General features: G+C 31.3%; 1 protein-coding gene across 2 annotated transcripts in view; it reads right to left on the bottom strand.

The window, feature by feature from the left end:
• Positions 1 to 266: 266 nt before the first annotated feature.
• Snx13 (sorting nexin 13) overlaps positions 267 to 13,091 on the bottom strand; it is a 142,275-nt gene continuing 129,450 nt past the window's right edge. For both annotated transcript variants that reach the window (XM_076835235.2, XM_076835226.2), the window contains exons 21-26: positions 12,565 to 12,726; positions 11,117 to 11,188; positions 8,775 to 8,920; positions 8,457 to 8,525; positions 6,193 to 6,305; positions 267 to 3,775 (exon numbers count right to left, since the gene is read on the bottom strand). In XM_076835235.2, coding sequence (XP_076691350.1) covers positions 3,528 to 3,775; positions 6,193 to 6,305; positions 8,457 to 8,525; positions 8,775 to 8,920; positions 11,117 to 11,188; positions 12,565 to 12,726 — 810 coding nt within the window. In that variant the 3' untranslated portion in view covers positions 267 to 3,527. The remainder of the gene's footprint in view (positions 3,776 to 6,192; positions 6,306 to 8,456; positions 8,526 to 8,774; positions 8,921 to 11,116; positions 11,189 to 12,564; positions 12,727 to 13,091) is intronic.

Here is a 13,091-nt window from a genome sequence, read left to right on the forward strand (position 1 = left end):
TGTGGGAAAATAACTTTATACTTTTATATGATAGGGCAGTATGAAGATTTTTTTAATGTTGTGAAAGTAAGTTATTTGTTCCATAAAAGGAAAAATTAACTTTGGATGGCTTAAGTAACCAACCACTCAACAGGTCATCTATCATCTTGGAATCTTACTTGCTTAATTTCTAAAATAAAAATATAATACATATAGATATTAGAAATAAGACTATTGAGCAAGTTTTTAAAGTAACAAATTATATTACTAAATAAATTCAACAAAAATGTTTGTTAATACTTTATTAGTATTTCCTAATGGACAGAACATAAGGCAAACCAAATAAATTTTTTCATCTTCTCTTTAGGTAATAAAAATAACTGACATTCTGATTGTTTCTTCTTTGATAAGAAGGAAAGTATTGATAGAACAGTTAGGCACACAGTTGACACTTACTGTACAATGATATGCACAAGATATCTTTTAACAATTGTAATCCTTAAATGTGCTCTTTATATTTTCCCTTGTAATACAGGAGCCATGCTCCTATGAGCAATATTTGTCAATTATAAAAAAATTTTACAAGGAGTGACAAAAAGACTTTTAAAACAAGTCCTTAAATAAGAGGATGCAGCAACAACGGAATGTAAGTTGTTGGGTTAAGAAGACAGTTTAAACTACATCTCAAAACATTAAAAATTCATTTATTTTACAATTACTCAAATACACATGCATAAAATGAAAATATTGCACAAAATTAAAATTTTAAATGTGAAATTTATATTGTTCTTAATTTTTTAAAAAATTGGTACACTTTCTGGTAGCACTTAACTGTATGATTTTTTTTTTTTTCAAACACCAGCTGCACAAACTCAAAATGAGCAAACTGAAATATTCAGGAAAGTTTTCAATGTTTCTTTTTTTAAAAAAAATTAAGGCTAGCCAAGTGCATCCATTGGTCAATGGCACAATTGTTTTCAGCAACTATTTAGAACACCCTAATTATAGGAAATGCTCATCTAAGTGCTATGTTTAAATCATACAATCAAATTTTTAGGTGAATAAACTATGATGGTTTTTAAGTAGTTTACATGTTACCTGAAAAATCAGAAAACCCAAACAAAGATTGATTAATTTTGAAGGTTCATTGCCTAAAGGCACCACTGACTTAAAAACACATTCAAAAATCAAATATCAGAAGACATAACGCCTTTTCATGTATATATCCATATATGCAATAAATGCATTCAATGTAACAACTTTATTAAACATAGTACACTGTACTTGACTCATGAGTTAAATATTTTACACACAGCTTGACCAAGTCATTTAAAAAGTATCTCTAATTTTAGCATGACCACGGCTCTCTCTGATGTAAAACACAGATGTGCACAGAGAAGATGCACCACCGTTTATAGACTACCATTTGACATTTCTGCTTTTGAAATATAAACTCTTTTAAACAAAATTTACTTTAAAAACCCATTTACTCAAATAGTTTTTGGTATGACTGCAGTTAACTTGCAGGGCTCGGTTAGGAAAATTTGCTATCCTACATGACCTTTCTTTCCCTGGTTGATGGTCAGTGTTCCTCACATTATATAGAGACTTTTTTTTTTTTTTTTCACATGTACACACTAGGCTCTTACATGAATTCTTCTGTATACACTTAATTTATTCATGTCAAAAATATACTTGAAATGGGCAGGGGTATGTATGAAAATCATTGCACTCATGGCCATGCTGATGCTTTCCACAGATAGGTTTCACATATCCCACTTTTACAGCCTGGGGTGAGGGGAGGGGCTGGGACAGGGACAGACTAAGTAGAAGAAATAATTCTTCCATCACAGCCACTGAGCATCTTTTTACACTTGCAAGTTGCAATGAAAGGGATTTCATTTATGTAATTCTGAAGACATGCAACACATGCTGAGCATGTGTACACTGCAAGTACGCACACAGCATCATTAATAAATATGATTATTATAAAGCTTTAAAGGAAGGATTTATCCCATTAATAGGCTTCACTTTATAAGTAGGGTCTAAGTGAAAACAAGACACTAATATCTTGTTCCAATCTTAAAGCTCCCAAATAACTGGGATACCAATGCTCTGTCCCTTTATCTTAAGCACCCGGTCATTCTTTTAATCCTGGCTCAGTGGTCTGATAAGTAGCTTCACTATTTTAAGGTTTTAGTGTTAAAGATTTTTAAAACAAATAAAGCTGACACATCCAAACCTTTAGTCAATGAAGTATTTAAAATTATGCAGAAATCCTGCACACAGGGGATATGAAGACTTTAGAGATGGACAAAACAGAGTGAGGAAGCTAGGATATGTAGAGGCTTCAAAACTGAAAAAAGTATTTGTTGGTATAAAATTATTTTAGGGACTTTAATGTATACACCAAGGGGTTTTGCCTACTAGCTTTATTTAGAATTTTACATTATGCGAAATATAAATAAAAGCGTATTTTAAAAAATAGTAGAGTTCTGTTTTCATTATTTATTTTCATATATATATACACATAATAGAATTAGGAATTTGTATGTTTACATATGTCTAATACACTCGTTAATCTTCTGATTTGCTATTTTTGTAGTTACCTAAGGCATGTCTAGATCACGCAATTTTAAAATTATCATATGGTAACTTTCAATTGAGTACTGTTTTCTTTTAATTTCCAAATTTTTAGAAGGACAGAATGTATTTGGCAGTTCCTCCAACAAATTATTCCCCTTCTGTATAATCAGTAATCTGTTAAAAACTAATAATTTTGAAACTTAAGTGAGAGCTACCACATGCTTCTTTTTCCACACAGAACGCCAAAAAAAAAACTTAACTGAGAACCATAGAGTAAAACAAAGCCCTTAAAGCAAAAATGAATCAATTAAAATTTGTTTTATTCCAATGAATGATAAAATCCAACCAAATTCTATTTCTAGTTGGTTTCATTTTATACTGTTTTCTTTAATGTTAGAAAACTGTAATTTGGGAATAAGGTTATTTCATTCTGTAAGGGCATTCTGTAACTTTTCCTATATCTGAAACAGATATTCTAAAGATCATTCACCTGGCAAGTCCACACTTACCTAAAATGATGACAAGGACCTACAAAATCATTATCCAAATCATACATTGCACAGTCTCCAACTATTAAAACAAATTAGTTAGTTTATCTGTGAACCACTGTTTTGTGCTTTCCTTAGCTCTCATATATACACTCTGGCACTTTGTCATTGCTGGAGAATGCTGATTAGTTTGAAACGGAAGAGACCAATGTCATTCTTGCATGAGATGAGGGCAGTATCCTCTCAAAGTTGCAAATTATGCACCAAATCATTTAAGACACAGAAATCTCTCGTGGTAGTGGCTGGATTATAGATGAGAATGAGAAGAACCAGAGTCTTATGGATGTATTAATATTCTATTTTGAGACACTAAAAGACTGGTGCAGACACAACAGTTTATGAGTTAAGCCCCAGAAGATCTGTCCACACCATTAGTTTTGGACAAAATGAACACCAGCTTCATAGATTGGAGTGTCACCTTTTTTGTAAAGAAGGCGCTTGAGTAGTTTGAAGTTTCTGTTTATATTTCTGCATCTGCTTTGACCGTGAATGCAGTTTGTTGAAAAGTTCACGGAATTTATACTGTGGAAATAAGGTTTCTAAAAAGCCTTCCAAGAAGACATAAACCATTCTCCTATTTAGCTGGTTGTGCTGAAACATTTCAAAAACACGAAGAATGCCTTTCCGTGTTGTCTCAGCTCCAATAATGTGCTTCAGTTCATCTAAATCAAGAAGGGAAAAATACACAGAATTCATTGTTTAAATAAGGCAAACAAGGCTTAAGTTATGATCTTAAATGAAGTATGTAAAGCACACAATAGAGTAACTGATAAATAGCAAGCATCCAGTTAATGCATTTCAGCTGTTTTATAACTGAGACTTAAAATTATGCATGTCTGCATGCATGCACTTACCATCCACTTATACAGTAGATACTGGGAAACAATATGGCACAGGGAGAGTAAGGATGCAAATTCAAAAGAGTGCAAATTACAGTCGCAATCCTGTCCTGTAATACCCATGTGATATCCTTTCTCTGTTCCCTCATTTATTAAGTGGAGATTTCTAATAGCCAATATCCTTATAAGCTGTCATCTGTAAATTCTATAACAGTACACAAACATTCTTACTATATCTAATGAGCAATCAGAAACGCTATAAGTTAACAAACTAATCCAAGATTATAATGTTTTACCAGTACACAAGGAAAAACCCCCACTAATCCATGATCTCAAAAAAAAAAAAAAAAAAAAAAAAAAAAAAAAAACTGTAGCATAGGAATAGTGCCACAAAAATATTAAAAGTATAAAGAGGTTTATTGTGAAATAATAAGGAAAGTGTGTCTTTATGGAAATGAAAACTAGTAGACTTTGCTACTTGGGCACAATTTTGATACATATAAAGAGATGAAGAATTAGCCTTGGTGGAAAAAACAACAATGAACAAATGAATGGTAAGTGTAAAAACAACAATCATATTCAAGAAATGGGGGTAGAAAAGTCATGCTGAATTTTAGAATTCCTGTAAGAGAAAAGTAGAGAAGAGAATGGAAAAGTAAAGATGGTATGACAAGCAAGTTCGGAATTCACCCAATGAAGTTATAGAGATAGTGGAGTATAGGACCAACATATGATTATTCTAGAATTATTCATAATCAGAGCCCCAAGCATAAATATTATTTTTGTTCCTTGAGAAAGGAACCTGAAACTTCCAAAAGATCTGTACTTACCCAGGAGTATAATATAGTTTGAAGCAAATATGCTGCAAGTTTACTAAAAAGCAGGCAACAGATTATGTATACACATAATCATATACTTTTCTATCTACCTTCACTTAGATCTTCATACCCATGTCATCTCAGTGAGGCCTCCTCCCTTGGTCATTCTATCTACAAATGTAATGCACCTGACATTACTCATGCCCCTTCCCTGCATTACTTTTCTTCTTAGTATTTACCACTATTATACTATACTTAATTATTTGTTTTGGGGGTATCTTCCTAAGAGAATGTAAGCTTCAAGAAAGCAATGCTATATGCAAAGAACAGTGCCTGGTATGATACACTTTCAATAAATATTTACTAAATAAGTGAATTAAGATTCCTTCCAGTTGTACAATTAAATCTGTCTGTAGCACAATCTGGTTATCATAAAAGTATATGAAGTATCCTATACAGTTATATTGTGTGAACATATGAATATGCAACAAGTCCTATCATTAAGTACAACTATATGCACAAATATAAAATATGGAAAAATATTCTAAAAGTTACTGTTTGTTTTTCTAAAATGTTATTCCTTTGCTTTAACACCACCAAGTGCAATAGTATATGTAAGAATTAAGTTATGTGGCAAATTTCTAATTTAATTGACATAGGAGAAAGCTTAAAGTTTTATAAGCACAGAAATTGGTACTGTATGATAGTAAAGAATTTATAAATATGTCTTGTCCATTTTCTACATCCATAATTAAAATACAGAGAAAAGTTATCTAGGCATTTTTAAAGATATTTATAAAAAAATAAGGGACAAAACCTCCTTCTAGCCATACAAAACCAATTTTCATATTATACATACAGCCTCTCTCTTATGAGAAGACAAATGGAACACATTCTTCTGAGACAGCCATATCCTAAGCAAGTAACTCAAATTAGAGTTACTATGTATCCCCTTTGGGATTAAAATTTAAATCACTGAAGATTAATAATAGACCAATCAGTTGTTTCTATGTGGAACAAACATTTTTTTTAAAAAAATCCCCATTTCATATTCTTTTATTAGGCCATTCATCCATCACATATTTAATGATTTAATAACCAAAATGTTTTAATGCAGCAGAGTGAAGTGGTTAAAAGCACACACTTTCAATTCACTCAAAGATGAGTCAGTCCTGTCACTTAGGAGTTAGAAATCTTTGGTAGATATTTAGCCTCTCTGAGCACTGTTTCCATACATGTAAAGCTATGATATTAATAGTGTTTTGTTTTACAGGACTGTTGGTTAATTAAGAATATATAAGAAATACCTAGCATAATTATATAGTAAACCATTAAGATAGTAGTTATTATAATAAAATGAAATAGCTAATCTAGCATGATAAATTCTAAAAATTCAGAACTACAAATTACATGCTCACTCACCTGGCATAATTGCAAATAATTTAGTTTTTCCTGCAATTCTTGTTCTCATTCGAATAGCTTTATCTCTGCATGGAACAGACTCTGCTAAAATGCCATTTGGCCAAAATGCATCTCTGTTAGAGAAGATTAAAAATCTCTGTAAACATTTTCATTTCTAATGACATAAGTTAATGAAACTATTTCAAATTTCTATAGAAAACACAAATGTGAATGGAAAGATAAAACATTTCTGAAAATTTATATAGTTATAATGATATTCAACAAAAAACAACTAAGTGCAAGATTTAATTTTAGGTGTAAGAGGATATACAAAGAAAAATGGCAGATATATTCTGCCCTTTGGTAGCTCATAAACACAAAGACAACAAAATGGAATATACAAACATAACCAGACATCTAAACTCAAAAGTCAGAACCTCTGGTGAGACTGAAAATTGGTGCAACCACTATGGAAAACAGTACGGAGATTCCTTAGAAAACTTGAAACACTACCACCATTTGACCCAGTTATCCTACCCTAGGTTTATACCCAAAGGACTTAAAATCAGCATACTACAGTGACGCAGCCATATTAATGTTTATAGCAGCTCAACTCATAATAGCTAAACTATGGAACCAACCTAGTTGCCCTTTAACAGATGAATGGATAAAGAAATTGTGGTGTATATATATATATATACATACATACATATAATGGAATATTACTCGGCCTTAAAGAAGAATGAAATTATAGCATCTGCCAATAAATGGATAGAAATGGAGAATATTATTGTAAGTGAAATAAGCCAATCCCACAGGACCAAAGCCAAATGTTTTCTCTGATATGCAAATGCTAATTCACAATAAGGGGGCGGGGAGAAGAAAGAGGCACTCTAAATTAGATAGAGATGAGTAAAGGGAGAAGAGGGGGTAAAGGGGTAGGAATAATAGTAGAATGAATCAGACATTATTACCCTATGTGCATATATATGACCTGTGTAACTCTACATCATGTACAACCAGAAGAATGCGAAGTTATACTCCATTTATGTATGATGTGTCAAAATGCATTCTACCATCATGTATAAGTAATTAGAATTTAAAAATTTTGAAAAAAAAAAAAAAAGTAAGCACCTGCTGACTGAACAATTCATCCCCAAACTTATGAGATCTTAAATTTGAATACCTTAGAGTTTAACAGCTATTCTCAGGGCCACTCCATTCTCCTTATAACTAATTCAACATAAAACTACATCCCATGCCCACAACTTATAACTGGATTGAGTATAATAGTCCTATCACACATACAATAACCCATTCACCTTGACTTTCACATTATATTTGATTCCTGTTTCCTAATGTTTGGTCCAAAGGCAGGAACTAAGCGAGAGAAACTTGCTCTATCCAGAATTGATCTGAGAGAGAGAAACTCCCCCAGACAATCCCTGCATTAGAAATCCTGGGAGCTTTAAAAAATCTGAAATGTCCAGGCCTTCCACTTGGTTATCTAAGATAGCCAGCCCTTCGAGCATTGGTACATGTTAAAGCTCTCTGGGTGTTTCCAACATATAGCCAAGGCTAGAAATCAATGCTACAGAGAAACATCATTTTTCTACCCTGAAACAAAATGAACATGTCAGGGCAGATATTCCAATTTCTGGTACAAAGGGGAGAAACCATAAAAAAGGCAGATCTCTCATTTTCTATCATATGTGCCTTTGGGCACACTACTTCTCTTAATCTTTAATTTTCTCATCTTATCTCTCACTCCTCAATGATTGACACAGGGGAGGAACTCCATATATTTTTGTATATGAACCCAGAAATTAATGTGTCAAAGCTGTTTAATTTGTATTATTCTCAAAAGCTCAAATATGTAATTAAAAATTAGACCATGGCCAGAGAGAGATACTCTCTTAGGAAGTTTCACTTAAAATCAAGGTTAGTAAATACAACTGAAAAAAAACTAATCTCTAAAACTAGTATTTTATTATATTGCAATCTCTATACTAATATTGATTATCTTAAAGTTATAGTACTGTGATAAAATGTAGCCAATCATCTCATTTTTTTCTTTATATTCTTTCTATTCTCTTTTTAATAATACAAAGATAAATAGTTTCATGAGACAAATGTTTCTTATAATGCTTACAATTCTTTATGTTCACCAATGATGAGCAGAAACCAACTTTATGGCCCGGAAAGAAATAAAAGTAGTAAAAATTAGTGATAACAATGCTAAACTCTGTACTACCTGAAAGAAGTGACCGTGTCTTAAGATATACCTGAAACGTTTCACTGAGTCAGCTACTTGTTCAGGTGAGGTCATCCAATCAACATGGTCAACTATTTTTCTGAAAGCAAATAAATGTAAATGAATATACTTAAAATTTTAAAAGGTGAATAAAATAAATACAACTTCTATAAAGCATGCACACTAATCTGGGTGTAAATATCTCTGAGAGCAACAGACTGCTTTAATTATCTTCTTAAAGGCCCAGAGAAGATATTCTGCCATGAAGGTTGAGAAATCTATTTCTAGAAGTGAAAGTTTAAATAAGTAATAAATAAGATCAAGCTCCAAAGGTATTGGAGGGATGTACCTATTTATAGTATCACCATATGTAGCTCTAATAAGCTGCTGAAGTAAGTTTTTGATATTTCTTCGCAACCACTGATTTCTCTCTTTTAAGTCGAATACTTCATCCATGAGAAGCAGCATTACCCTAAGTGGAATATTGTCATCCACCTGACAAAATATGAAAGAAACAGAAATAAATGTATCAGAGTTACATCCACTATGAATGGTTATTTTTGCTGCTTTTACAAACTGGTACTATTTCAGTAAATTAGAGAACAAGTTACATGATAGCCTTCAAAATTTGAGGTTTCATTCTAATTTAGGAAAAAAAAAATTTTTAGCAGTAATTTTGCCAGAATAGAAAATTTTATAATAATGAGTAAATTCCAAGGCTGTAGCGGGTGGGGGGGGGAACCCACAAACTTCTCAAAGTGTATCCATCAAAGGCGGGTTCATGATGGCATAACAAAAGATGATTTCTCTCTCCTAACTTTTAATAGAGGCCGTACTAGGTTGATCAAGCAAATGCTAGACTCTTTGCTTACTTTATCATGATATTTCTTATAAGGATGAAATATTCTCAATATCTCTGTTTTTAATAGTATAAAACAACACAGAATAAAGTGTTTGGCTTAGTGAGTAAGTTGTGAATACTTAGGTGTTTTAAGGAAAAAGAAGTTGAAATTCAATTCAATCTACATCTAAATTAACATTATAAAGCCATATTTCACTACCCTAGTAGAATTTTCCTTTAGCTTTTAACAACAGAAAATTAGTACACTTTTATTATGAGTATTCAATCAATGAGATTACAAATTAAGAAGTGGAATGCTTTCATGTGTAAAATTATGCAGGAAGTAAAAAACAGGTAAAGATTTAGGATTACACAGAATTGTCAGTAATTTTGTAATTTTTTTCACCAATGAGATTTTCTTCCCAATTATTTTCTCATCAATGTTACAATTTAAATATAGAAAAAAAGAATATCTCATTATCATGTTGTAAACATTTTCTTAGTGTACTTTTCATTCTACAAAAGAAGATTATTATAACTTTAAAATAGCTTAAACAAACCAGAAGGGAAAGGGAGACTCATTTCATTACCAAGGCAGAATAAATACTGCTCCATTTTCTAATAAAGCATATTCACATAGGTTTGGTACCATACAACAATTCTAATAAGTAAGTAAACTTTAAACACCACAAACAAAAAGTTATGATATTATGGATATTATACAAGCAAAACTCATAATAAAACATTATAATCTTGAAAAGGCAACAATTTAAGGTAGTTTATTATAAATAAATTTAATTGGAAATTTAAAGGAGATTTTTATTACTTCAAAATAAATCTGCCTAATAGAACAGAATACAGAGCCTAAAAACAAATTCAAATAAATATAATAATCTGATTTATGATAAGACAGAAACACAATATAGGGAAGAACAGGCCTTTTCAGTAAAAGATGTTTGGGTCAACAGGACCTCTACCTCATTCCATATGTAAAAGTTAATCCCAGATGAACTGCAAATTTAAATGATAGCACAGTAAAACAAAAAGCATTTTAAAGAAAAATCACAGGATATTTCATGACTGTGCAGTAGGCACAGAGTAGATTATAAAATGCATTCTAGTAAAAAGAAAAAGAGAGCTATCCAATAGACATGGGGAAAAGATCTGGATACCCACATAAGACAGTGCACCAAGTAGTTGATAAACATGAAAAAAGGTTCAACATTTCAGTCATTTTCATGTAAATCCACATGAAAAACAACAATTAGAATGGCTAAAATTAAACACAAAATATTGAATACTGAGCAGGATGTATACACTTTGCCCAGAAATTTCATTCCTAGGTGTAGACCTAACAGAAATGAGTGCTAGCTATTTTTTTTTTAATCCTAAAACATGTACTAGAATGTTCACAGCAGTTTTATGCATATTGAACAAATTGTGCTCAATTTATAGAGAAATACTACAAAGCCACAAGAACAAAGAAACTACAATCATACAAAACAAAATGGAAGAACATCGTAATGTTAAGCAAAGAAAGTCTGACTTAAAGGAGCACCTACATTACAGTTTTTCTTACATAAAGCACAAAGGCAGGGTAAAGTTAGGGGTTGAAATTATCCTCGGTGAACACAAGAGAGTTTAAGGGCCAATCTGGAGTACTGAAAATTTTTTATTATTTCAGTTACAGTGAAGATTACATGGACATGTATAGTTTTTAAAAATTCACTAAGATTAACACAATATGTGTATATGAATGATACATACATATTTATCAAAAAGTTAAGATCTGCCAAATATAGTGTGAATTCCAACTATTATATTTATTACCAAGAATAAAATTAACTCACATTATCATCAAGTTGAGCTGAGACTCGACAATGTTCAGGATCTGAATCAGTCTTTGTAATTAAAGGAGGCACCTAACATTTAAAAAAAAAGAAGAAAAGAAAAAGTAAACACAACAAAGTAGGCATTGAAAGAACACAACATAATAACAAAACAAATACCACTATTTTATTTGATTTTTGGTACAATATATAAGCATTTAAAAAATTTAGAATGGGAGACCTACATAGAAGAATGTTTATTTCATTACCCAAGGTTTTTTTCTTTAAAAATGAATTAACTTTTGAATTTGGAAGGAGAAATTACTTAGTCAAAAATCCACACTTTGTAGAAGAATTTAAAACTACTAGAGGTTAAGTGAATGGAAAACTAAACAGGAGCATAGCCAGAGAACAGAACTCTAATCTTCTTATACCATAAAAAGCTCTTGATAATATGTTAATAGGTTTAAGGAATTAACTCATTGTTACATAAGAGGAGAGAAAACAGAAAGAACCATATTAGTTGAAAATCATTTGTCAGCATCAAAGGAACATTATAATCACCTATTTTAACCCCTTGAAGTTCTGGTAATGACCAAAAAAACCTAGAAAAGTTCAAGGATTTTAGCACAAAGTCACAAATATTATGGCATCAGAAATAGTACTGTTACTCATTTCAGTGTTGGTATATTTTCCATCACTAGAAATAAAACTGGAGCATTATGAGTAGCATAAGAATTGACAGAAAAGTAAGATTTACCCACACTATTTTAGAAATTGCCTTTTATATCAAAGAATATATACTTACGTATATTTGCCCTTCATTCAAACCTGACCAATAAACAGAAAATTCTAATAGCTTTATGATTTTTAATAGCTTTGACTATAATCTTAAAGAATATATCAAAATTATTTTAAAAATATAAATTAAAAATGCACCAAACTACTTGGTCCAGTAGCTTGATCTGCTAACGTAATGAAAACGCTTCCTGGAAAACTTCTGTGCCATTAGGAAGAACATACACAGTACTGCACAGACCCAGAAGCTGACGTGGATAAAGACTTTTCCTCATCTCTCCATCATATGAATCAGGAGAAACTATAATTTTTGTGTTTCCTGAGAGAATACCAGTGGAGCTTATTTGTGAATAACATTTACTTGTTTGCTATAGGATTTATAGTGTTATAGATTTGCATAATGAAATAAAATAATTAAAAAAGCAACTTTACTAATTTTACATATTGTTTTAAATGGGTTTTAGAAGTCTATGAGAGCAAAGACTGATAGAGTGACTGAATTTTTCAGCATCCATTTCTGGTAAAAAACTTCCTTTCTTGCTTTTCATTTACATCATTTACATCTAAAGTACTTCGGAAAGAAAATAAGGTAAATCTATGCAAGGAATTCAATACATCTTACTTGACTTAAAAATAGTTAGTTTTATACATTACTGAGAGTATCCTCTTACCTTGAAAAATGACTGCTTTATGTCTTGACCTAATCTTTCTGACATTTTGCCCATGTTGTCTGACATTTTAGTCATTCCTTCTGCCAAACTATCAGGAAGGGATTTAACTGCATTTGAAACATTCCTCATAGAATTTCGAAGTGGATTTACAAAAGTGTCCATCTAAAGGGAAAAAGGTATTGTACCATGACATCATTGTATCAGACATGTTATTCAACCCAGAAGTCCAGAAAAATGCAGAAATGTAATACATTAAATATACAATCATTTTCAGTCTGTACTATATCATTGCATCTTAAAGATATGCTGTCTTCTGTGTGTCTTAAAAATGTATTTTTACATTCACACTTATGATTTAAAAATTTGACTAATGTGGTCACAAAATAAAAATAAGCTTTCACTGCCTTCTTATTAAAGAAATTCTGAATAAAACAATTTTACAAAACAAACTGAAGTTACTTGAGTTAGCCATTATATACTTTTTAAAAATATATATACATTTTTAGTTGTAGACAAACACAATACCT

The sequence above is a fragment of the Callospermophilus lateralis genome, chromosome 1 (assembly GCF_048772815.1).
Source record: "Callospermophilus lateralis isolate mCalLat2 chromosome 1, mCalLat2.hap1, whole genome shotgun sequence".
NCBI classification, from domain to species: domain Eukaryota; kingdom Metazoa; phylum Chordata; class Mammalia; order Rodentia; family Sciuridae; genus Callospermophilus; species Callospermophilus lateralis.